The sequence below is a fragment of the Myxine glutinosa genome, chromosome 12 (genome assembly GCF_964187855.1).
Source record: "Myxine glutinosa chromosome 12, kmMyxGlut1.1, whole genome shotgun sequence".
In the NCBI taxonomy this organism is placed as follows: domain Eukaryota; kingdom Metazoa; phylum Chordata; class Myxini; order Myxiniformes; family Myxinidae; genus Myxine; species Myxine glutinosa.
In genome coordinates, this window is record NC_136272.1 from 10,184,384 (window position 1) to 10,205,742 (window position 21,359).

At 47.8% G+C, this 21,359-nt stretch overlaps 1 protein-coding gene across 1 annotated transcript in view; it reads right to left on the reverse strand.

Annotated features, from left to right (window-relative positions):
• Window positions 1–1,170: 1,170 nt before the first annotated feature.
• LOC137416687 (uncharacterized) overlaps window positions 1,171–21,359 on the reverse strand; it is a 36,485-nt gene continuing 16,296 nt past the window's right edge. The window contains exons 4-5 of the mRNA XM_078766459.1: window positions 18,557–18,655; window positions 1,171–1,561 (exon numbers count right to left, since the gene is read on the reverse strand). Of these exons, the coding sequence (XP_078622585.1) occupies window positions 1,380–1,561; window positions 18,557–18,655 (281 nt within the window). The 3' untranslated portion in view covers window positions 1,171–1,379. The remainder of the gene's footprint in view (window positions 1,562–18,556; window positions 18,656–21,359) is intronic.

The following is a 21,359-nucleotide window of genomic DNA, read 5'->3' on the forward strand; positions in this document are numbered from 1 at the left end:
GCGTGGCCGATGACGTCATTAAGCTAGTCGGATTTTTTGGCACCCCTTCTGAAATTGTTCTACACATCCCAAAGAAGGTTTGTGCCAAGTTTGGTGCTTTTGTCACAAAGTGTACGATCTTAACAAAAATTGGACCTAAGCAACTCTGCTAAAAGGTGGATTTGGGAGAGGGGGGGGGGGGGGGCAATGTACAGCAATAAGAACAACTTGGAAAAAGGAGGAGGGAGAGGACACACCAACAGCAAGGTAGAGGGACAATACAGAGACACACTTATGGAAAAATGAATATGGGGAAGATTGAGATCAGGGGAAGGAGGACGAAGAAGACACAAGGGATGAACAAGCTTTCCATGAACTCAAGCACAAAAAATATATATAGGAAAAATGGTGATGAAAGTGCATTACTGAGAAATAAACAAAACTTTCAATGGGATTTTAACTTTAATTGTAAACCGACACCAAAGTACCGAAACAATAATTAACCCCACACTTTAAAAAACCAAAACGGGGGGATATTGTAATCGACCCCGTCTGTTTGTCTGTCTGTACGGCCGGGATGATATGACCTTCAATGACCAGCGATTTTTATTGATATGACCCACGGTTCATGCCTCAGGTGGTGTGGACATGGGATCCCAGGGGTCAGAACAAAACTCGCCGCGATTTTGGCCATCTTTCAATTTTGCTTTAGGTGGGAAGCGCTGGGATCTTTAATGCGCCATCGACCTTGCTCTGGTTTTTGTTGGTTTTACCATTTCATGAAGATCACTATCTCAGGGTGGATGTTTCCACCACTATTGTGGAGGTGGATGTCTTAGGGTGGAGCTTAAAGAGGCCTGAACATGAGATGATTCTTCACATCTGATGCGGGAACGTCCTCTAAATATACAACCTTGTCACCAAAGTTTTAAATAGTTAATCGGACTGACACGTGTTCGGTGCCATTTTGAAACAAATTCTTGATTAAAATTATAAACACCCTGGTTGTGAATTAGACCTGGGATCAAATCCTATTCGAACATAATATCGGTCTCCACGAGACATCTCAAAGGCGAGTCCACCAGCTTTGAGATAGCTGAAGATAGAATGGTTTCTTCAAAACTATGTCTAAAATCACCAACGAAAAATTGTTAATGACGTATGAGATTATGGTAATTTCACAAGAAAAGATTGTGCATTTTTTATGTTTAATATTTCTACATTTGAAAACAAAACACGATATTCCATCCATCAAGAAGTTTGCATAATTTTCTCCCGACAAGCAATTGGATTATGATTTAAAGAACTAAAATCACCAAAGCATGATAGCAAATTATTTTAAGCAAAAAATCATATTTGGGACCCCATTGCGCTAACAAGGAGGTATCGCCATGAGATCCCTACATGATGTAATTGAGCATCATTGAGAGGGACAGTGTGAGGATTATGAGGATGTTGGACGATGCAAGGTTCCCGGTGCTGTTGCAGAGATCCGTGTAGCAGCATTCAATTTCAAAACCGGGGGTTGGTAGGTCACAAATCGTTTTTGTAGCGCACGACAATGCAGTTGTCGAGGAAAACACTGTTGGAACAGAGGAGAAACAAGTTATTGCCTGAAGAATATCTGGTCAAATAAAGTTACAAACACCAACCTCCACGGTAAGAAGAGCAGCTCTCAAATTTAGCAGTTCCATCTCTCTGCAGGATGTTCTGAATGCATCTTTTAAACCCGCATCTAGCTTGGCTGAACCCAGTGTTATCTACATGTGATGAAGGACATTGCGACGAGACAAAGAACGCATTAGGCTTTTGTACCAGACTGTGACGATGCTGGTCAGAAGTGATATTGCTCAGTGTAATGGAATCTGTACAAAACCTATGAATAGCACGTATTTGAATCTTGCCTCAGCCAACACCATTATTCAAGACATACTGTATTGGTTCCTGCATTGGGTCATTTCCGCTGATGAGAGTGATGATGCTTGGAACCTTCCTCCGGAATGCAAAAATCAGTCGGACGAGAGAAGGATCCTCATGGTTGCACAAGATAGTTAGCATTGCTCCTCACATGCAAGGGTCAACACCCCAAAGCACACTTGTCTTGCCATGGCAGTACGCCACGTAACCAGATCAAAATATCTAATCACTTTACTAAACAGAATAGGTCTCTGTTCCTCTTACGATGAGATAGACACCAATGATACTATCAGGGCCGGATTTAGACATGTGGAGGCCCCTGGGCAGCCTTCAGTAGCTAGCAAGAGATTCTGGCGAAGTCTGAAGAGCAGGGGGTTGTCATTCCATCTATCATCTCTCCTGGGTTCCCTGGACAGTAATAGTTCCTTTTTGGCATTGGTAAGAAGAAGTCATTTGGCATCCTCAGCAGCAATCCAGAACACCAGAAAGCACTGGCAAAAAAAGAAAAAATGCACATTGCGAGAAGTTTGTATGCAGTCTGTATACCCATGTCTACAAGGCTGGCTGGCACTACATTTGACGCAGTCCGGTATTGGTGTTTTTCCAAAAGAATCAGAGAAATGAAGGGCTTCCACCTACACCAGACAGCCTAGCTTTCCATATTAAAACGGGCTAACTATCAGACACCTGTGTGGAAGCGATTTCTACGGGCAAAGCAAAACCTACCAGATCCAATTAGCAGTGGATTGGAAATATCAGAAGATGCGCAAGCTATGATTCAGCCCAAGCTGATGGACAAAGATACAACACCAAAAGGTGTCGTTGAGATTGTTGTGTGCCACTGTGCCAAGAATGCCGGCCGTCGCTCTGATTGGACTTGGAGAGTGAATGGACTTGTGTGTACAGGGGTCTGTATATGCATGGGTGACACGTCCGAAAACCCAAGGAACCTTGTAGATGATGACGATGATGAAGCTGGCTATGAGCCACATCATGCCAGAGACTGGGAATTTTTATAACTCTTGTATATTTCTGTTTCTGGAAAACCTGACGTTAATTCAATGTTGTGTGAGAGGAGCATCGCTATCCTTGGTCAAAAAATTATTGAGGATGTATGAGCCACTATTTTGAGATGGTATGACTTTTTAAAAATTAGGTATATTTGAGCTGGATTGCAGGATTTTAAAATAATTTTCCAAGTGGTTTTCATGAAGAAAGTTCCATTATTAAAATTATTAATGACAGAAAATGTTATTTTAAAATGGCCAAAATTTATTGTTTTCGATTTAGATTATAATGGTGTATAAAGCAATTTATTTTATATACATATATTAATATATATGGATATATATACATTATGTATATGTGTATATATTTAAATTTAAATTGTAAGCCTCAAAACACACATATCAAGACCAATAACTAAATTTGTATCAATTATTTTTAAATGAAATTTTCACATAATAAATGGGGAACATTTGTCTGTAAGTGCTGCAAGTTACAAGCAAATCGCTTCAAGCAACACAGAGTTATTCAAAAACAAAATAGTACGTCGTATGTGAATCACCCTGTATGTGTGTGTGTGTATATATATATATATATATACACACACACATATATATATATATATACTAGACGACCCATGACCCGTTGGGTCAATGTTATTATATATAATTAAGGGGTTACCATGGTTACAGTGGGGGTTAAAGGTCAACCTATGGCGAAGATATATAATTTTCTCACACTTTCTAATAGAGAGGCAAAATGCCATATAAAACTAAATTTACTGGTTCTAATTGCTTTTATTTATCAATCCTCACATAGAAGAGCAGTTTTTAGTAATGAGCAGTGAGGAGAAGACCCCTCAGCCAATGATGTGACCCCTCAGCCAATGATGCTACCCCTCAGCCAATGATGTCGCCCCTCAGCCAATGATGTCGCCCCTCAGCCAATGATGCTACCCCTCAGCCAATGATGCTACCCCTCAGCCAATGATGCTACACCTCAGCCAATGATGTCGCCCCTCAGCCAATGATGCTACCCCTCAGCCAATGATGTGACCCCTCAGCCAATGATGCTACTCCTCACCCAATGATGCTACCCCTCAGCCAATGATGCTACCCCTCAGCCAATGATGCTACCCCTCAGCCAATGATGCCACCCCTCAGCCAATGATGCTACCCCTCAGCCAATGATGTGACCCCTCAGCCAATGATGCTACCCCTCAGCCAATGATGTGACCCCTCAGCCAATGATGCTACCCCTCAGCCAATGATGCTACCCCTCAGCCAATGATGGTACCCCTCAGCCAATGATGCTACCCCTCAGCCAATGATGCTACACCTCAGCCAATGATGTCGCCCCTCAGCCAATGATGCTACACCTCAGCCAATGATGTCGCCCCTCAGCCAATGATGCTACCCCTCAGCCAATGATGCCACCCCTCAGCCAATGATGCTACCCCTCAGCCAATGATGTGACCCCTCAGCCAATGATGCTACCCCTCAGCCAATGATGCTACCCCTCAGCCAATGATGGTACCCCTCAGCCAATGATGCTACCCCTCAGCCAATGATGCTACACCTCAGCCAATGATGTCGCCCCTCAGCCAATGATGCTACACCTCAGCCAATGATGTCGCCCCTCAGCCAATGATGCTACACCTCAGCCAATGATGTCGCCCCTCAGCCAATGATGCTACACCTCAGCCAATGATGTCGCCCCTCAGCCAATGATGTCGCGCCTCAGCCAATGATGCTACACCTCAGCCAATGATGTCGCTCCTCAGCCAATGATGTCGCCCCTCAGCCAATGATGTCGCCCCTCAGCCAATGATGTCGCCCCTCAGCCAATGATGCTACACCTCAGCCAATGATGTCGCCCCTCAGCCAATGATGCTACACCTCAGCCAATGATGTCGCCCCTCAGCCAATGATGCTACCCCTCAGCCAATGATGCTACCCCTCAGCCAATGATGCTACCCCTCAGCCAATGATGCTACCCCTCAGCCAATGATGTTGCCCCTCAGCCAATGATGTCGCCCCTCAGCCAATGATGCCGCCCCTCAGCCAATGATGTCGCCCCTCAGCCAATGATGTCGCCCCTCAGCCAATGATGTCGCCCCTCAGCCAATGATGTCGCCCCTCAGCCAATGATGTCGCCCCTCAGCCAATGATGTCGCCCCTCAGCCAATGATGTCGCCCCTCAGCCAATGATGTCGCCCCTCAGCCAATGATGTCGCCCCTCAGCCAATGATGTCGCCCCTCAGCCAATGATGCCGCCCCTCAGCCAATGATGCCACCCCTCAGCCAATGATGTCGCCCCTCAGCCAATGATGTCGCCCCTCAGCCAATGATGTCGCCCCTCAGCCAATGATGTCGCCCCTCATCCAATGATGCTGCCCCTCAGCCAATGATGCTACGCCTCAGCCAATGATGCTACCCCTCAGCCAATGATGATGATGATGCTACCCCTAGACGACCCATGACCCGTTGGGTCAATGTCAGTTTGAATAGATATGAGAATAGAACTAAAGCGAACGCTGGACATCATCAGGGAGATTATTTGGGCCAGCAAGCCATAAGGCTCACCTCTCCAGCGTTCTAAATCACTTACCTGTGACACGTGATTTCGGCCCTTATCTCCGATCACGTTGACGGAAATCACCACAGCATATCGTCAAGATCCCTCCAAAAGGCTCGTCTTTGTCACATACATCACGCAACGTGCGATCCACAGCCTCGAAACTCTCTCTCCTGATCATAGGACACTCATCCCACACGATGGGTTTTGTACTTCGAAAGAGGTCTGCGATAGTGGAATTTTTATCGATGTTGCATACCCCATCTTCCCTCTGTGTCAGAGGGATTTGGAACCTTGAGTGCGCTGTTCTTCCACCAGGCATGAGGGTAGCAGCTATGCCAGATGAGGCCACCGCAAGGGCAACTTCTCCACTCGCTCTCACTTTAGAGAGAATCAGGTTAATAAGAAACGTCTTCCCTGTGCCTCCAGGCGCGTCAATGAAAATCATTGATGACTGATTCGTGCGGATGTTGCTATTCGCGTCCATAGACGTGAGGTGTGATTCGTTGTCCGCGTCCGTAGCGCCGTCGGAGGGTTGATACGACATTCTTCCTGCAAATAGTATTGTGTTTGTGCTATCGTTTTGCCGATCATCAAATGACAAATAAATTACATTGTGAAAATTAAAGATTTCAAATAAACCTATTTAAAGTGTATGCGCATATAAATAATAAAAAAAATCGAAGAAATATCTCTCGGTAATTTCCTGAAACATATTTTACTTCCGGGTAATAATGTTGAATGAAATGACGAAGATATATACTGTATGCCTGTTATTTTAGGCGGTGTATTTTCGTATATCAACGTGGCGCGATTTTTAAAATATACCTCTGCAATTTCCCGTGTGTGCGTGAATGTTCTCAATTATTTCTTTTACCGAGTCTAAAACCATCGATAAAAATGAAATCAGATGGCGACTTAGATTGAAGATAAAGGCGTGAAACAGACTCAATGGCCTTGAAGATACAAGCCTTTCAGAATTCATTTCGTTCTATAAACGGAAACTTTCATCGGATTTTCTTCCCGTTTTTTTTCAACCGAGTCTAAAACTATGTTGGCGACTGTGAAAAATGAAATGATATATCGAATATGATTTGAAATAAAACTGAGAGAGAGAGCAAGACACCACGGGCCTACAAAACAGGCCTCAAAGCTATGCGAGTTAATAAAATGGTGGATATTACTACTCTCTCAAAGGGGTAAGCCACGCCCCTGGACCGATCGAATGTTACATACAAACACGCAAGATTTCAATTTTATAATTATATATATATATATATATATATATGTATATATATATATATATATATATATATATATATATATATATATATATATGTATATATATATATATATGTATATATATATATATATGTATATATATATATATATATATATATATATATATATATATATATATATATATATATATATATATATATACATACATACGTATATATATATGTATATATATATACAGTATATACATGTATGTATGTATATGTGTATATTATACACCACCCAAAGAAATTGAGTTTCAGAGCTACAGGAAATAAAATCGTGAAATCTTTATTAAATTTTTTTGTTGTTTTGGCACTAGTTTCCGTTTGTGTGTGTTGACCCACTCCCCCGTGTGTGTGTGTGTGTGTGTGTGTGTGTGTGTGTGTGTGTGTGACCCGCTCCTGTGTGTGTGTGTGTGTGTGTGTGTGTGTGTGTGTGACCCGCTCCTGTGTGTGTGTGTGTGTGTGCGTGCGTGTGTGTGCATGTGAATGTGTGACCCACTCCCCTGTGTTTGTGTGTGTGATGCACTCCCCCATATGTTTGTGTGTGTGTATGTATGTGTGTGTATATATGTGTGTATGTGAGTGTATATGTGTGTGTATCTGTATATATATGTGTGTGTGTATGTGTACATGTGTGTGCATGTGTGTGTGTGTGTGTGTGTGTGTGTGTGTGTGTGTATGTGTGTGGATGTATATATGTGTATATGTATGTATGTATATATATATATATATATATATATATATATATATATATATGTGTGTGTGTGTGTGTGTGTGTGTGTGTGTGTGTGTGTGTGGATGTGTGTGTGTGTTTGTGGATGTATGTGTAAAAGTGCGTGTGTGTCTTTCAAGAAGAGAGACAGAATTGTGAGGAACAGAAATGAAAAAACGAGATGTGTGTGACCCACTCCTGGGTGTGTGTGTGTGTGTGTGTGTGTGTGTGCCCCCACCCCATGTGTGTATGACCCACTCCCCCATGTGTGTGTGTGTGTGACTCACTCCCCTGTGTGTGTGTGATCCACTACCCCGTGTGTGTGTGTGTGATCCACTCCCCCGTGTGTGTGTGTGCCCCATTACCCCCCTTGTGTGTGTGACCCACTCCCCCCCTTCCCCATGTGTATGTGTGAACCACACCCCCCCTCCCCATGTGTGTGTGACCCACTGACCCCCCCCATATGTATGTGACCCACTCCCCCCCCCCTGTGTGTGTGTGACCCACTCCCCCCCCCCGTGTGTGTGTGACCCCCCCCCCCCCCCGTGTGTGTGACCCACTCTCCCCCCCCCCCCGTGTATGTGTGTGACCCACTCCTCTCCCTCCCCCCCCCCACCATGTGTGTGTGTGTGTGTGTGTGTGTGTGTGTGTGTGTGTGTGTGTGTGTGTGTGTGTCTGTGTGAATAGGAGAGACATAGAATTTTGAGGATCAGAAAAAACGAGATTGTGTGTCCACTCCCTGCGAAGCTCCGGGGCGACGTGGGAAGATGGGCAACCGTGGTGTGCCGTCGGCACCGGGGCGAACCTCCGGGCGGTCTCCTGAAGGGCGGAGCGCTGTTGCGCCGCGGACCAAGGAGCCTTTGATTCGGGGATAAATTCGCCCGGTACCCGCAGTGGTTGCCCGAAGACCAGCTCCGACGAGGACGCGTGCAGGTCGTCCTTGGGCGCCGTCCTGAGGCCCAGCAGGACCCAGGGGAGCCTGTCGGCCCAGCTGCCGTCACGGAGGCTGGCCCGGAGCGCGGCCTTCATCGAGCGATGAAAACGCTCGCACAAGCCATTGGCCTGGGGGTGGTAGGCCGTGGTGCGGTGTAGTTTCACGCCGAGCCCTTGCGCCACCGCGGCCCAGAGCTCCGAGGTGAACTGGGGGCAGCGGTCGGACGAGATGTCCGAGGGGGCACCGAACCGGGCAAGCCAAGTGGCGATGAAGGCTTGCGCCACATCAGCCGCAGACGTCGCCGCCAATGGGACGGCCTCCGGCCACCGTGTGGTGCGGTCCACCATGGTGAGGAGGTGGGTGAACCCCCGCGAGGGGGGCAGAGGTGTGTGTGTGCCCCATTCCCCCCTTATGTGTGTGACCCACTCCCCCCCTTCCACATGTGTATGTGTGAACCACTCCCCCCCTCCCCATGTGTGTGTGACCCACTGACCCCCCCCCCATATGTATGTGACCCACTCCCCCCCCCCTGTGTGTGTGTGACCCACTCCCCCCCTTCCACATGTGTATGTGTGAACCACTCCCCCCCTCCCCGTGTGTGTGTGACCCACTGACCCCCCCCCCCCCATATGTATGTGACCCACTCCCCCCCCCCCCTGTGTGTGTGTGACCCCCCCGTGTGTGTGTGACCCACTCCCCCCCCCCCCGTGTGTGTGTGTGACCCACTCCCCTACCTCCCCCCCCCCCCCCCCCACCGTGTGTGTGTGTGTGTGTGTGTGTGTGTGTGTGTGTGTGTCTGTGGATAAGAGAGACATAGAATTTTGAGGATCAGAAAAAACGAGATTGTGTATCCACTCCCTGCGAAGCTGCGGGGTGACGTGGGAAGACGGGCAACCGTGGTGTGCCGTCGGCACCGGGGCGAACCTCCGGGCGGTCTCCTGAAGGGCGGAGCGCTGTTGCGCCGCGGACCAAGGAGCCGTGGAGTCGGGGATAAATTCGCCCGGTACCCGCAGTGGTTGCCCGAAGACCAGCCCCGCCGAGGACGCACGCAGGTCGTCCTTGGGCGCCGTCCTAAGGCCCAGCAGGACCCAGGGGAGCCTGTCGGCCCAGCTGCCGTCGTGGAGGCTGGCCCGGAGCGCGGCCTTCATCGAGCGATGAAAGCGCTCGCACAGGCCATTGACCTGGGGGTGGTAGGCCGTGGTGCGGTGTAGTTTCACCCCGAGCCCTTGCGCCACCACGGCCCAGAGCTCCGAGGTGAACTGGGGGCCGCGGTCGGATGAGATGTCCGCGGGGGCACCGAACCGGGCAACCTAAGTGGCGATGAAGGCTTGCGCCACATCAGCCGCAGACGTCGCCGCCAATGGGATGGCCTCCGGCCACCGTGTGGTGCGGTCCACCATGGTGAGGAGGTGGGTGAACCCCTGCGAGGGGGGCAGAGGTCCCACCAAGTCGACGTGTACGTGGTCGAACCGACGCTCGGGCACCGCAAACGGGGCCAACGGGGCCTGGGTGTGGCAGCGGACCTTTGTGTGCTGGCACGTGAGGCACGTCCTGGCCCAGTCGCGGACGTCCTTCCTGAAGCCATGCCAGACGAACTTTGCCATGACGAGCTTCTGGGAGGCCTTCATGCCCGGGTGGGACAGGCCGTGGATGGCGTCGAACACTGGGCACTGCCAGCCAGTGGGCACGATGGGGCGAGGCCGGCCGAGGGAGACGTCACACAGGAGGGCCGCGCCCGCGGTGTCGAACGGCACCTCGGTGACGCGGAGGCCCGTGACGGCGGTCCGCAAGGCCGGGACGCTGGGGTCGGCGGTCTGGTCCTCCGCCATCCGGGCATAGTCGATCCCGAAGTGGACCGCGTGCGCGACGGACCGGGAAAGGCAATCCGCCACCATGTTGGCTTTACCCGCCACGTGACGGATGTCCGTCGTATACTCGGACACGGCAGAGAGGTGACGCTGCTGCCATGCCGACCATGGCTCGGCGACCTTGGCCATCACGAACACAAGGGGCTTGTGGTCGACGAAAGCCATGAACGGGCGGCCCTCCAGCAGATGGCGGAAGTGTCGGACCGCCAGGTGGAGCCCGAGCAGCTCGCGGTCGAAGGTGCTGTAGCGGCGTTCGTGCGGGCGAAGCTGCCGGGTAAAAAACGCCAGCGGTTGCCAAGCACCACGCACCCACTGCTCGTGCACCGCGCCCACCGCGTAGTCCGACGCGTCGGTGGTGAGGGCGATCGGCGCATCGGGTGCCGGGTGCGCCAGCATGGTGGCATTGGCCAGGGCCAGCTTTGCGCCCGCAAATGCCGCGGCCATCGGCTCCGACCAGGCGATATCACCTTTGCCCGGCTTGCCCCGGAGGGCCGCGTGCAGGGGGCGGAGGAGCTGGGCGACGTGGGGCACAAAGCGGTGGTAAAAATTTACCATGCCCAGGAACTCCTGGAGCCCCTTGATCGTGCGGGGTCGCGGGAAATCCCTGGCCGCCTCCACCTTGGCCGGTAAAGGGACGGCCCCGTGCCTGGTGATGCGGTGCCCCAAGAAGTCGATGGTGGCGATGCCGAAACGGCACTTTGCAGGGTTGATGATTAGGCCATGCTGGCCCAGGCGTTCGAAAAGCGTGCGGACGTGGTGCAGGTGCTCCTCCCGGGACGCGCTCGCGACTAGGATGTCGTCCATGTAGACCAAGAGGAAAAGTAAGTCGCGCAAGATGCTGTCCATAAGCCGTTGGAACGCCTGGGCCGCATTCTTCAACCCGAAAGGCATTCGCAGGAACTCGAAGAGGCCAAAAGGGGTGATGACGGCCGTCTTCGGGACATCGCCCGGTTGTACGGGGACCTGGTGGTAGCCCCGGATGAGGTCCACCTTGGAAAACACGGTCGTGTTTGCCAACCGGGCGGAAAAGTCCTGGATATGCGGGACCGGGTAGCAGTCGGGGGTGGTGGCATCATTGAGCCGGCGGTAGTCCCCGCACAGCTGCCATCCCCTGCCGGGCTTTGGCACAATGTGCAGAGGAGAAGCCCAAGCGCTGTTGGAGTGCCGTACGATCCCAAGCCGCTCCAGCGTGGCGAACTCCGCTTTCGCCACGGCGAGCTTCGTGGGTTCGAGTCGGCGTGCCGGGGCGTAGACCGGCGGCCCGACCATGGGTATATGGTGCTCCACCCCATGTTTAACGGCCACCGCTGAGAAGGTGGGCCGCATGAGGGCCGGGAAACTGGCTAGGAGGCGGGTAAAGTCATCCGCTGCCGGAAGCGTGCAAACTAAACTCGCCGGGACGGAACCTTCCAGCAAGCCACTTGGCAAGCCGCTCGGTGAGCCGCTCAACGAGCTGCTCAGCGAACAAGCGAGCGAGCTGAAGGTTTCGGCCTAGACGAGACGTCTGCGCTTCACGTCGACCAACAGCCCATGCGCACATAGGAAGTCCGCCCCCAGCAGGGCCATTGGCACGCTGGCGGTCACGAACGACAATTGAAAGCGCTGCCCTCTGAACTGCAGTGAGAGGCAACGCTTCCCGAATGTGCGGATGGGTGTACCGTTGGCGGCAAGCAAAGGGGGCCCCGGCCCGCGGCTTGCTTGTCGAACGTGGAGGCGGGGAGGACGCTTACCTGCGCTCCTGTGTCGCAAAGAAAACGGCGCCCGGACAAGGTGTCCATGATGAACAGGAGGCTGCCGGAATGGCCGAAGCTCATGGCCGCAAGTGAGCGCTGGTCGTTTCCCGACCTGTCAAAAGAACACGGCGGGCGGCACGTTTTAGCCTTGCGGCCGAACCTGGCATGGTAGTAGCACCAGGTTTGCGGTGGTGGCCCCCGCGGCGGCCGTGTCGGTGGCGGTGGTGGTGGCGGCGGCCACGAGGGAAGCAGGGGGGGCTGGAGCCTCCGCACCGGGAGCCACTACGGCAGCACCGTACACCGACCGCGTGTCGCAGGCCGCGAAATACTTGTCGGCCTCTCCAGCCAGGGCGCGAGGTTTCATTAGTTTGGAACCGGCTAGCGTGAGGCGCACCTGTGCAGGTAGCTGGCGTAGGAAAAGTGCGCGGAACAAGAAATCCGGGCGCTGTTCTCCAAGCAGTGACAGCATGAAATCCATCCGGACGGATGGTCGTGTGTCGCCGAGGGCGGGAAGGTCCAGGAGGCAGTCGGCCCGTTCGATCTCCGTGAGCCCGATCGTGGCGAGGAGGAGACGTTTGAGCGCCTCATACTTGTGGTCACCCGGCGGGTGCCGAAGGATGGACACGACTCGGGCGGCAGTGCCGGGCCCGAGGGCGGCGACCATGTGGTAGTACCGAGTCTCGTCCGCCGTGATGCCTCGGAGCTGAAATTGAGCTTCGGCCTGCACAAACCAAACGTCGGCTTGCGCTTCCCAAAACTCGGGGAGTTTGACGGTGTTGGTAGCCATGGCGCGTTTGGGGGTCAGCAACGGCTGAACCAATCGGGGTCACCAGTGTGGTGCTGTGCACACATGACTCGATTGCCAGAGAGGTAGGTCACAACGCATTGGTACAAACAAGAGTCTTTATTCAAAGCTCGCACTTCAGCACTGGGCGGGCTCGAGCTTAGAGCCTGCATATATGTCCCGAGGCCACGCCTTGTCCCCGGGCGTGGCCGATCGGTCGAAAGGCGGGGCATGCGCTTTCGTTCCCCGCCTGGACGCTCGCGCCACCCACTGGTGCGCGGAATTATTGTCCCTTGTGCCCGCCACAATAGCCTATTTTACTCCTGGAGATCCCAGGATTATCCATCCAAAATATCTTTGAGATCGATTCAGCAGTTTTTACGGTACCTTCGAACAGACAGACAGACAGACGGAAGGACATTTGGTGAATTATAGTAAGATTTAAGTTTAGGAACAACCAATACTGTACAATTAATTTAATGCATTTTAAAATAAGAATTGAAAAAAAGAAATGAGTTGTGACACACCCCACATGTGTGTGACCCACCCAACCCGTGTATGACCCACCCCACAATGTGTGACCCACCCCCCGTGTGTAACCCACCCCCCACGTGTGTAACCGACCCCCCCCCCCATGTGTGACCCACCCACCCAACTACCAGTTTTTGTGATGTGGATTGTGTTGTGATTTAATGTGTAATATTTTTGCATTCAGGATGATTGTTGAGATGTTTGGAATAAAATGGTGCAATAATGCAAGTGTATATGAAAAATATGTGCTTCAGATTTAGGTTTCAGGAATGAGAGGTTCCTGGGATGGCAACGATACAGGATCATGTTTACAAATATTTGTGTTTACAAAAAATGATGTTTACGAAGCAGGGATGCAACGAAGCAGGATGGAGAAAATATGGTGAGTTTCTCCATTGGCAGATAATGATTGATGAGATAATGATTGGCAAATCATGCATTTTTAGATACAGGGAAATGTTTAAGGGAGGTGATTTTGAAAATTGTTGAAGGTAAATGTGGCATTTGGATTTCCAGACACGACGAAGGGAGTGCGGCTCAAAATAGCCAGCCGTCTAGAAGATGAGGGAAATAAATGGCAATTCGGAAAATGGGTTCAAAAGATATTTCATGGGCTGAGGGTCGCCATGGGCCTCCTCCTATCGATCATCATTGTCATTGGGAGGGGGAGGGGGCTGGGGAGTTTTGATCTGTATGTGTGTCAGTAAATTTGCAATGAAGGTACAGGGGAAACTCCCCTGTGTGGTCCGGGGTCAGGAGACAGAGGCACGAGAGTGACCTTCGACCAGATACCAGTGGTGGCTGCAGATCAGGTTCCAGTCTGGGACGACCCATTGCTCGCTCAAGCGTCAGTGGATTTGGCAGACCTCCACGAACACCGTTGTGATCATCCTTGAGCCGTGTTCATACAATGCCCAATACAGCAATACAGCCAGGCTGACGACTTCAAGAGAAGTCTTCATTGGCATGTCCCCCAGCTCCTTTGGGGCTCCTATTGCTGCTGACCACCCTATGACTTGTGAAGGCCTTGGCAGCAGGAATACCACCCTCAAATGGTCTCCAAAGGCAGTACATGGACAAATCATATTTTATGGTTCAGTTGAGGAGCAATTGGCTGAGCTTGCTGCCGGAAACAGCAATCTGCAGAAATTGGTGGAAGCTTTTGACCAAGACAACAGAACGTACCATGCATACAATATGCCTTGATGAAGAAGAAAAGACAACTTGCAAAGCGAGCTGGTAAACTCCCCCATAAAGCAGGAAACAGTTGCACTGTACGACCCCTGTACAAGAACTCCAATTCACCCCTGTACGAGTGCCGCCATCTCCCTATCTTTAACCCAGTACCCCATGTGCATTCCGGAAGAGCGAAAATGAGGATTGCCCCTTGCACGAGCCGGAGGATTGCCCCCTTGATTGCCCAAAGGGGGGAAAACGTCAAGAAGAGTGCCTTGTCTTAAACAATGACGTCGATGGTAAAACGGTACTTCAATATGCTGCACTGCTTTGTGCAACCAAGAGCTCATTAACACTCGCGTCAACTGAAAATAAAGGCAAAATGAATGCCTGCTGTTAACCTGAGATTTGCTTTGAAAAGGCCCATCCGAAGTAATGGGCTTCAGATCGCTTCTTGCGTTTGATTCTGTTTGGGAGGGTTTGGCCCACACTGTATTTGATTTCAAACGACATTGCTTGTTTACATAGCCTCAGAATTATCGAGGGAGGCTGTTTACATAGCCTCAGAATTGTATAGGGAGGCCAAGATTTACTCAATCATTTATCTATATTCTTCTTCTTCTTCTTCTTTTTATAGGTCCACCCAGATCATAAGGGGAAAGGGGCCCATCGAGGTATTTGGGTTTCGTTTTCGATCCACCGACCCAGCTCCATGTTAGGTGGGAATTGGCCCTGCCCCATTGCACTATTGAGGTCTCTTGACGGCAGGGGGGGGATTTTCACTTACCCTCATGGAGTACAAGGTACATCGGGAATAAAGGAGAAATACTTCTATGGCATCCCTAGGGGGACAAAGGGTGATAATGAAATATCTTTCATTCCTTTCTCTTTCTTCCTTTCTTAAAAAAAAAAGAAGATATTTAGTATCAAAGGGAGAATTGTGGTGGATTCCAGTCGAATCCCAATGTCAGGGATTTCACATTTGGCCCTGTTGTCTGAGCAACCCCTTGAGTAATTCTGGGAATTGAGCAGGGCTGGCAAACTACCCCTGGCCTGTGATAACATGGCCTGCTTGTTGAAGCTTTCAGGCACCGACCTTGAGCAAAAGCAGCGTGGACGAGAGGATGCGGCTTGATAGCTTCCCCTTACAAAAACAACTCCAATTGTTATTCTTTCCATCTTGTCTTTGAAGTAAATTTAATTATTTCCTGTCGAGTATAAAGACCCTAGCCTGATGTGTTCTGTTGAGACACTTTCGTTGCTCTTAAAATGGCAGCTTTCCCATGTACTTGTTAAGACCCTCATAAATTATCCTGTAACTGTCTAAGATGTCTCAGATTCATCCCTACTGGGGTGGGCGGTAAATCCATAACACTTTGACTACGACCAGAGAGGAAGTCCGCAAGCCATGAGTGGAGATTTCCATGGATACAATAGGAGGAGAGTTTGGAAAGCAGAGCGGGGTGCCAGACTGTATTGAAGGCACGTGACATGTCAAGGGAAACAGCTCTGATTTCCTGTTTGGCATTGAGGACCTCCATCCATTGTTGAGACAGCAGAAGCAGCAGTTGCTGTTTTCTCATGGTTTACACACACCAATCATAATACAAGCAATTATTTTGCACAAATGTATTAGTAATATACGTGATGATACATTTTATATAAAAAAATAGAAGTTGAAGTTTTAAACACTTCACCATTTCAAAAAAAGAAAAGAAAAAATCCAAATTTTTCTAAAACAAATACCCTAAGGACATACACACGGGAGAGGTAGGCGCATACCAGAAGTTTGGTAGGATTTCACAAAAGTTTGAGGGAGTAGTTTAGTGACAACACAACACAGGTCAGGACAGGACAGACACTGCACAGATATATATATCGTGAAATATATATATATACAGTACGTGCACAAGCAGCGCCAATGCAGTAAAAAAAATTTTGGTCTTGAGAATGACACTCTCGGGTGGAGAAAAACAGAGGCATGACAGTGAACAAAAGAAAACAAGCATTCTGAGTATTGCGCTGCAATACATGTCCCCTACCGGCAGTCTGTCGTCCGGAAAACTGTTGGGGAAATTACCAAGGGTTCTTTACCCACAGGTTCTGAATCGTTCCCAATCGCAAATTAATTCAGGATGGGCTCACCTGTGATTCGCACTCGGGACTTCGATTTATACACCTTGCAGACAGGTCAGCAGAAGCACGAGAAAATAAGTTGTTGATAAAGAACCTTTCGAGTCGCTAAATATCAGTAAATTATTATATTTTCCGGTTCACGATCAATGATCGATGTGTATACTACTGTGTTCAAAAAGTATCCGGCCTTTATTTTTCGTGCGTAAAAAAAAAGAAGCTAGGGAGGCGTTGATTGGTGCACGTATGTAGGCGATCGTAATGCACACGCGTGAATTTTTTCCCACCTGCAGAAGCTGTCATTCGACGGCAGACCGCCGATGAGTGAGGACATGTAAGTGAGCGCCGTCGGATTTTCGTTTTTGACAAAATGACGGAAAAACTTGAACAACGCTACTGCATCAAATTTTGTGTAAAGCTTGGCGATTCCCAAGTGGAAACGATCCGCAAGATTCAACACCGTTCATTCCATTATGAAGGAGGATTTGGGCTTCAGGAGAATCTCAGCGAAGTTCGTACCAAAGCTGCTAACGATTGAGCAGAAGCAACTCCGTTTGGAGATCACACAGGACATGCTGGAGACTGTGAACAGCGATCCCAGCTTCCTCAACACAGTGATCACTGGCGATGAGTCCTGGGTTTATGGGTACGACCCAGAAACCAAGTTGCAGTCATCACAATGGAAGCATCCAACATCCCCGAGGCCAAAAACCACAAAATTTGATGCAGTAGCGTTGTTCAAGTTTTTCCGTCATTTTGTCAAAAATGAAAATCCGACGGCGCTCACTTACATGTCCTCACTCATCGGCGGTCTGCCGTCGAATGACAGCTTCTGCAGGTGGGAAAAAATTCACGCGTGTGCATTAGGATCGCCTACATACGTGCACCAATCAACGCCTCCCTAGCTTCTTTTTTTTTACGCACGAAAAATAAAGGTCGGATACTTTTTGAACACACTACGTACGTATATATGTTGCTCGGCTTGGCTCCGCCCCTCCCGAAAGCACGCTCTGTATCGCGCTGTTGACGTTCGCGAGACCAGGCTGAGGGCGCACGGTACGGCTTGAGGAGAACTCTAGAATAAAGAAGAGATATCCATTTTTTTTTCGTTTAATTAACGATATCTGCCAAACCACGTGCCCTATTGCAAATTCCAAAAGGACATTTTAGTAGACTGACACGCTGAACAGATCTGTGAAGTTTCCCCTCGATTGGATCAAAAATGAGGGAGGAGCTCGGTTTTAAAGGTTCATGCTTTAAAACGTCATAACTCTGAAACCATGTGACGCATGACGTCATGCTCGCTGACTTTTTTGTTCGTCATGGGTATGTGATTCTGCCTGCAACATTTGGCCTCGATCTGTTTAGCTGTTGCAGAGAAAAAGGGATTTTTGTGTTTTCACGAAAAACAATATGGCGGCCGAACCACGTGACCTGTGACGTCATAATTACCATTAAAATATTCTACAGACAGAGTCCCACCTACGGTGAAAATTTGATCTCAATCGGTCCTATTATTGCAGAGATTGGTTTTTAAAGGAAATTAAAACTTAAAATGGCACTGAGTTAAGGATCATCAGAATTATCAGAATTCCCAAAGTTCAAAGTGCCATAACTGTCAAAAATGATCGTCGGCTTCCACTTACAACGATCCAGTCTATAGAATGTCCCTCCATGTCGCAGGATTGAGAAATTCACATCACAAGGAGCAAAACCGGTTCAGTTAGAATAACATTACTGGATGAACTTTTATCCATGCTCATCAATCTCAGTAGTAAGTTATACCCAATTAAATATCGTTGTAGATTATAGAAAATCAAATCTCACAATCAACCTGCAGGAAATGTGTGATAGAAGGAAAGCAATTACTTTCAACATCTCATGTAACTAACTGTATGAAATTAAACAAGTAAATATTGCTTACGGATTGATGATGTCGCAGTGCCACAAGCAGGTTCACTTCCTGGGCAGGTCAGTTCTGTGTTCACACCTGGGACTCCAACATAGCATTTCAATTCTGCAGCTGAAAATGCACAGAACAGGAGCAATGTCAGAGAGAAACACATTTTACCTCGCTATTTATAAAATCATCAAATATCCGAATGTCCTGTACAACTGCTGTCCATATCCACTATCCAGGTATGTCTTCAATAATTATATTAAATAATGTGAATCATCAATTGAAAATAGAAGAGAAACATCACCTTTTCAGCATTACATCGTCGGCTTCGTCGGCTTCGTCGGATTTCAGCATTACATAATCATATTCAGAATCATTGGATTCTCCCGCGATGAAGCTAACTCCAAGGACCTTTCACTCACTCACCGCAGGCAGGTTGGTGGGCTTTCTGTCTTCTACCGACTCCTCTCTGGCCTTGCCCCCCCAGCCCTCTCTGGGCTCTATCCCCCAAATATTCCTACAGGTCGCACAAGATCTGCCTGCAACCCTCTTATGGTTAAACTGCCAAAATCAAGACTTTCTGCTCACCTTCACTCCTTCATTCCTCTTTTCTCCCACCTCTGGAACAAACTCCCTCACTCTCTTCAATCCCACTCCATCCTCCAGGTCTTTAAAACAGCTGTTCACCACCATCTCTTATCCTCCCCCATCCAAAACCTTGATCTTTTCTACCCCCGCTAATTTCGGTCCCCTTGTGTTTTATACTTCTCCCACCCCCCCCCCCCCCCTTCCCACGCCTCCTGCCCCCAAGCCCTCTCCCTCCCACACTTCTCCCTGCTCTCAAATGTTGTGGTTGTGTGCTTCCCCTTCTCTCCCCATCTTGTCTTCCGCTCCCTCTTTTTGTATATTTTGTTTGTCTGGTTGATTTGTTTGTGAAATAAATGTTAGCTCTTTCACGAGCCTCGATTCAGTATACAAAAAAAAAAAAAAAAAAAAAAAAATTCCATAATCATAATTAACAAAGTAAATAAAATCTCCAAAGCTGTAAATAAAAGAGCAACATCACCTTTTCGGCATTACATAATCATAACTAACAAAGTAAATAAAATCTGCAAACCTGTAAATAGAAGAGCAACATCACCTTTTCAGCATTAAAAATCATAATTAACAAAGTAAATAAAATCTCCAAACGTGTAAATAAAAGAGAAAAATCACCTTTTCAGCATTACATAATCATAATTAACAAAGTAAATAAAATCTCCAAACCTGTAAATAAAAGAGAAACATCACCTTTTCAGCATTAAATATCATAATTAACAAAGTAAATAAAATCTCCAAACCTGTAAATGGAAGAGAAACATCACCTTTTCAGCATTACATAATCATAATTAACAAAGTAAATAAAATCTCCAAACGTGTAAATAAAAGAGAAACATCACCTTTTCAGCCTTACATAATCATAATTAACAAAGTAAATAAAATCTCCAAACATGTAAATAGAAGAGAAACATCACCTTTTCAGCCTTACATAATCATAATTAACAAAGTCAATAAAATCTCTAAACATGTAAATGGAGGAGAAACATCACCTTTTCCGCATTACATAATCATAATTAACAAAGCAAATAAAATCTCCAAACCTGTAAATGGAAGAGAAACATCACCTTTTCAGCATTACAAAATCATAATTACCAAAGTAAATAAAATCTCCAAACATGTAAATGGAGAGAAACATCACCTTTTCAGCATTAAATATCATAATTAACAAAGTAAATAAAATCTCCAAACCTGTAAATGGAAGAGAAACATCACCTTTTCAGCATTACAAAATCATAATTAACAAAGTGAATAAAATCTCCAAACCTGTAAATAGAAGAGAAAAACCACCTTTTCAGCATTACAAAATCAAAATTAACAAAGTAAATAAAATCTCCAAACCTGTAAATGGAAGAGAAACATCACCTTTTCAGCATTACAAAATCATCTATCTATAATTCCAGTAATCTCTGTCTGTACGTTTGTACGTTTGTACGTTTGTCTGTCTGTGACCGCTGTTTCTCGACAACCACGGGTCCGATATACTTTTCACTTGCCAGGTATATTGCTGGGGACCCGAGGATGTGCCTTTTCAAGGTTTCATATTAATCGGACAATTACTTACCGAGCTATGTCCAAAAAACGATTCAACCAATCAGAGAGCAGCGAGCTATCGCGTGTGCCGAACGTGGCGGACACACTCTGCCTCGGATGGCACATTTGAGAGCGTATTCATTTATTTCACGTTTGCAAACTATGTTGGCGTTAAACTATGTTTTACAACTAATAAAAACGAATTTGCGATTCATTCGCTTTCCTGCGCGTTTGTGCACGCGATGGCGATTTCTTTACCAAACTCCGGAAGCCGTTCGCTTTGGACCAAACCATTGCATGTAAATAGAGGGGGGGGATTGTCACCACTCGCAAGCCGTTCGCTTTGGACCAAACCATTTCATGTAAATAGAGGGGGGGGATATAATTTTAGATATAGATATAGTACGGGCATGCCCTAGTAATTAACAAAGTAAATAAAATCTCCAAACATGTAAATGGAGAGAAACATCACCTTTTCAGCATTAAATATCATAATTAACAAAGTAAATAAAATCTCCAAACCTGTAAATGGAAGAGAAACATCACCTTTTCAGCATTACAAAATCATAATTAACAAAGTAAATAAAATCTCCAAACCTGTAAATAGAAGAGAAACATAACCTTTTCAGCCTTACATAATCATAATTAACAAAGTAAATAAAATCTCCAAACGTGTAAATAGAAGAGAAAGATCACC